This window comes from Octopus bimaculoides, chromosome 1 (assembly GCF_001194135.2).
Source record: "Octopus bimaculoides isolate UCB-OBI-ISO-001 chromosome 1, ASM119413v2, whole genome shotgun sequence".
Classification (NCBI taxonomy): domain Eukaryota; kingdom Metazoa; phylum Mollusca; class Cephalopoda; order Octopoda; family Octopodidae; genus Octopus; species Octopus bimaculoides.
The window spans coordinates 144,262,804-144,266,547 of record NC_068981.1 but is presented as its reverse complement, the minus strand read 5'-3'; the positions used below and the strand labels follow the sequence as shown (position 1 = coordinate 144,266,547).

The 3,744-nt window shown below is 36.5% G+C and overlaps 1 protein-coding gene across 1 annotated transcript in view; it reads right to left on the bottom strand.

Moving 5' to 3' along the window:
- Positions 1-3,744, bottom strand: part of LOC106868088 (probable ubiquitin carboxyl-terminal hydrolase MINDY-4) — a 105,253-nt gene that overhangs the window by 588 nt on the left and 100,921 nt on the right. Inside the window, exon 16 of the mRNA XM_014913206.2 lies at positions 3,372-3,447. Within this exon, the coding sequence (XP_014768692.1) occupies positions 3,372-3,447 (76 nt within the window). The remainder of the gene's footprint in view (positions 1-3,371; positions 3,448-3,744) is intronic.

Below are 3,744 nucleotides of genomic sequence, written 5' to 3'. Positions count from 1 at the left end.
ACATATGTGTGTGTATACATATACATATATATATATATTCGCATGCATTCATATATAGATATTCTCATCATTTAATGATATTAATATGAATGTGTGTGTATGTATATATATGTATATACGGACACTCACACATATACACATATATATAGTGTGTGTTATATATAAATATAGAAATATAGGAATAAATACATGCATATGAATTGATTTTACACATCAGATAACAAAACATTAAAAATGAAATAACTGAAATTCACTATGCATACAAGAACATAAAATATATATACAAATGTAAAGGCAGAAACATGTATATATATATATGTGTGTGTGTGTATGTATGTATATATATATATATATACACACTCAGACAAACAGACATACACACATATGAGTATATATATATATATATATATATATATATATATATCACATGATCAGGTGATTGACCAGGCTATCGAAGGTTGTTACACCTCACTGGTCACAATGTACTTAGCATCATTTTAGCATTTGAATGATAACACCCTGCTGGCTAGGTGAGCAGGCCAATATACAGACAGACAGATAGACTGACGAACAGACAGACACATAGATAGATAGTTTCTTTTTTCTTTTCATGCCATAGGACTCATAAAGCTGATTACCCATTTTGTAAGGAATATATGTAGTCAAAATCACAACTTCCTCCAATGAACAGTTGGTCCATTGCAGGCATCCAGGCCAGCAATTTTGAAAGGCGTGGGCAAGCCAATTACATCAACCCCAAAATTCAACTGGTACTTTATTTTATTAAATATAAAGAGATGAAAGAAAAATTTTACTTCGGCAGGATTTGAGTTCAGAATAGAAAGAGCCGGAAGAAAGGCACCCATGCATCTGTCCAATGTACTAACAATTCTGCCAGCTCACCACCTTACATGGTTTTACTACTTTCATCCACTGGACAGTAGCTAAGCTGGGACATAATCTTTTAAGTGTTTAATCAATCATACTGAACCAAACAGTCATTACAATCTGGTATTATGTTATCAATCTTTTTCTCAAACTTGTAAGATATAGGATATAAAATTCAACTGAACATCAGTTTTTAAGAGGTGTGATGATAAACACAGATATTGATGCCCACCCCACAGACATATGTACCATATGCAAAGATTCACATACATTTATAAGTTTACACTCAGTTTCTGTCCAATATATTTCACTGATAATGCGCTAGTTAACCCAGCAATAATAGAAAAACATTTACCTAAGAAGAGGTGTGAAGTAAGTGGAATAGAACCTGAAATTGTGTGGTTGAGAAATGATCTTCTTAACCTCAAAGCCATGATTTCATCTACATGTGTGTGTGCGTGTGTGTGTGTGTGCGTGTGTGTGTGTGTGTGTGTGTGTGTGTGTGTGTGTGTGTGTGTGTGTGTGTTCTTCAGCCAAACTCTTCGCAAGAAAGAGACAGCAATATAAATTCTTGTGGATGATTTAAATAACTGAAAAATTCAGTTTGTGCAATAGGATAACTAAGATGAGACTTGTTATTGGAAACTCAACACCAGTGGTTATTTCTGCCAGGCCTGAAAGGATAACAAAAGGATTGCTTCTATGAGATCCTTCTGCAGACTACTTCAATGACATTTGACAGTGATTTCATTATCTTGACTGACAACTTCAACAAACATGTTGCCTAATGTGTCAATGACTTCCATGACATGAGGGTAATAGATATGAAATGTGGAGAACATAAAGCTCCTGGAGTCCTGTGATGCAATTAATCTAACCATTTGCATCTCACAGTTTAGGAACCCAGCCAACCACATCACCATCTACCATTCTGGTGAACATACAAATCATTTAGATGGCATTGTCACCAGGAAACAAGAAAGAAGAACTATGGTGAATACCAAAATCTTTCCAAGCAAAGAATGCTCTATGCAGCATAGATGTGGCTAACAACTTCAGAGGCAGTCAGACATAGAAATGAAAGATGGCACCAAGAAGGAGATATGCTAACTAAAAGATCTCATATTTGGGAATAGATTAAGAGAAATTCTAACCAATGTACATAGTTGATAACATAAAGGTACCGTCTCGAGTCATGCTGACTCACAAGGGCTGGTTTCCAATTTTCCTGGTGTATAGATTCCCCACTTGGACAGAACACTGGTCTGTCACAGGATTACATATCCCCACTACCACTCATCTCCCTAAATACAGCTTTTCTTTGCTACCGCTAATCTTTCTCACTGCCTAGAACCATTTAACTTGATATCAAGCCTTCATCCATATACTGTCATCTCCGTCCACATTTTACATTGATCACTGAGCCACCAAATTATCTCTCTCCACCACATTTTTGTCAGCTGGGTGGACTAGAGCAATGTAAAATGAAGTGCTCTGCTCAAGAACAGAATGCATTGCTCAATCCAGGAATCAAAACCACAATCTTATGTTCATGAGGCCAACACCCTAACAACTAAGTCATGCACCTCCACACCAATGTATATGACTATAGGGAGAAAGATTTAGACACCAGTAGCATAGATGACAACAGGAAATATCTATGAAATAACCTGCTTGGGGTTACAGATCAGACATCAATTTGAAAGTAATGTGGAGGAGAAATGATATGGTTGATAGGGTGATAAAGGCTAAGACACAGGCTTGTAACACATGGAAAGAAGGCACAAAGCTTGTGTTAGAACTGTGAAGCTACTTGGAAATAAAGCAGAAGACCAGAAAGAAATGAAGCAACTATGCTCTGTTGGATACATAATGTAAGTGTGCATGAATGACATAGTACAAATGTGGTGAGAGAAAAACTGGGTATAACAAGGGGCTACACACAGAGGGGACAAACAAGGACAGACAATGGATTAAGTCGGTTATATCGACCCTAGTGCGTAACTGGTACTTAATTTATCGACCCCGAAAGGATGAAAGGCAAAGTTGACCTCGGCGGAATTTGAACTCAGAACGTAGTGGCAAACAAAATACCGCTAAGCATTTCACCCGGCGTGTTAACGTTTCTGCCAGCTCACCTCCTTCTTTCAGTTTCTGTCTACCAAATCCACTCACATGGACTTTTGTTAGCCTGAGGTTGTAGTAGCAAACACTTGCCCAAGGCTCCATGTGGTGGGAATGAAATCAGAATTATCTTGGTGGGAAGTAAAATTCTTAGAGTGATCCACACATAATCAGACATGAGTATGCATGCACATACACACAAATCCAACGCACACCATATATACATGTATAATGTTTCTTCCTCTGATTGCCTTAACTTCACCAGTTTATAATGACCTGCAAAGGTTATGGCTACAGCCCATCCATCAAACAGAAAATGATGGCAATAAAATAAAATGCTGACTATTTTATGAACTTACTTTGTCCGAATGCACAAGTCAAGTGGAGGTACCATGTCATCATCAGATGGTGTCTTGAAGTTTGGATTGCTTATGTCTACAAACGAAATTAGAAAAACAAAAACAACATCCTCAGTAATTATCATCTAAAATAACAACTCACTTTAGAAATATATATTTGTATCTCCTTCAAATCTGCTGAGCTTAGCATCAATCTGTGAATGGATGAATGAATGAACAACTGCACGCATGCATGCATGCATGTATATATGTATGTATATATGTATGTATGTATGAATGTATGTATGTATGTGTGTGTTTGTGTGTGTGTGCATGTATGTATGTAAGTAAGTATGTATATATATATATATACATATATATATATATATATATA